Genomic DNA, 1318 nt, shown 5'->3' on the forward strand with positions numbered 1-1318 from the left:
TTATAAGCATACGTGTGGTTAGGAACTCTGGCCATGTATCACTGTAGTAAATGTAGCGTTGCTATAAATTGATTGTGCATGTACATGGTACATAACCAGATACTAGCATGTACATGTACATGTACACATGTACATTTAATCAAAAAAATTTTTTGTAATGTAAATATTTACTTCTTTTCTTAAAGATTGCCTCGTGTCATCCATTACAACACACATACATAATGTCATTGCTACAAAGACTATTGGAAGCTTCTTATCCTTCCCTTGAAGTACAGATGCAGGTAATCACTATTGTTTTTGTCAAATGGAAGATTGTGTATCATTTTTGATGTGTAGTTGCAATTATATTTGTTTATATTTATAGGAGCTAAAAAGAACATTCCTTGATCACATGATACACCTACTAAGCTGTGATCATGTCATACCAGTAGTATCATACATACACAAATGCATGATATCTGGTACATTAGACCATTCACTCATCAGGTACTTTGTCTCAGAGGTAAAGTTAAAGATAGAGGCATTTGCATGATAGTAAATTCATATAGGTATTGAGTATTATAGGTCCACCATATTCTACCGAGTTCACTTCAGTTTTTCTTCCACTCCTTCAAAATGATGAAATTGTTTCTTCTCTTGTGTCTCAGACTAAAGATGATCCTGTATCTCTATTTCTAGGTAAGTCCTAACTTAGATAAAATGTGTTAAAAATCTTTATTTTAAAATCATTATAGCTGAATGTCCACACAAATCAAAGAAAAAGAAAAAGTCTAAAAACAATTAGATCTATAATAGTTCTTGGCAAATGTATAATTTTTTATAAACAGTGATAATAGCAGCTACTCTTGATAACAGTAATGTAAAAGCATATTAATTATTCTCTGTCTAGATGAGTTATTGTAATAATTATTATAGCAAAAAGAATTGTGATATTTACATTTAATTACTGTTAATGAACAACTGTTGTAAGATAAAGAAGAAAACGAGACACCTACGGTGCATGGCCTCGCCCCTATAGCTGCTATATAGCATGCCCGCACTGCAATAGCTGTTTGATTATCAGCATGAAGACAGTCTGCTCAACACTAGCTTCCTGCAGTTGCACTTGCTCTTGAATACCTGCAGAAGTAGCAGCACTACAGCACATACATGCATAGATATTAGAGTACATAATATACTCTAATATCTATGATACATGCAAGCAGCTCCAGCCCCTCCCATGCATGTAGATTGAAGGTGTGGCATTCCATCATACTGGCATGATTGGCAGCAAGAAGACCATGTGAGAAAGAAGCTTCACTTTTTCTTTACTAATCAG

At 33.9% G+C, this 1318-nt stretch overlaps 1 protein-coding gene across 1 annotated transcript; it reads left to right on the plus strand.

Annotated features, from left to right (window-relative positions):
- The first annotated feature begins 147 nt into the window (after positions 1–147).
- On the plus strand, positions 148–943 carry LOC109592143 (negative elongation factor D-like). Its single transcript, XM_020007681.1, has 4 exons — positions 148–281; positions 365–502; positions 549–678; positions 735–943. The coding sequence occupies exons 1-4, from the start codon at positions 222–224 to the stop codon at positions 782–784; spliced, it is 378 nt and encodes a 125-aa protein (XP_019863240.1). The 5' UTR covers positions 148–221; the 3' UTR covers positions 785–943.
- The last annotated feature ends 375 nt before the right edge of the window (positions 944–1318 follow it).

This window comes from Amphimedon queenslandica, unplaced genomic scaffold (genome assembly GCF_000090795.2).
Source record: "Amphimedon queenslandica unplaced genomic scaffold, v1.1 AMPQUscaffold_6162_Cont21876, whole genome shotgun sequence".
Taxonomy (NCBI): domain Eukaryota; kingdom Metazoa; phylum Porifera; class Demospongiae; order Haplosclerida; family Niphatidae; genus Amphimedon; species Amphimedon queenslandica.

Excerpts from the sequence above, each read along its gene's own strand:
- LOC109592143 (XM_020007681.1), top strand. The coding sequence starts at position 222 with ATGTCATTGCTACAAAGACTATTGGAAGCTTCTTATCCTTCCCTTGAA. Across the intron at positions 282-364 it reads CCCTTGAAGTACAGATGCAG|GAGCTAAAAAGAACATTCCT; the intron begins GTAATCACTATT and ends TTATATTTATAG. Across the intron at positions 679-734 it reads TCCTGTATCTCTATTTCTAG|CTGAATGTCCACACAAATCA; the intron begins GTAAGTCCTAAC and ends AAATCATTATAG.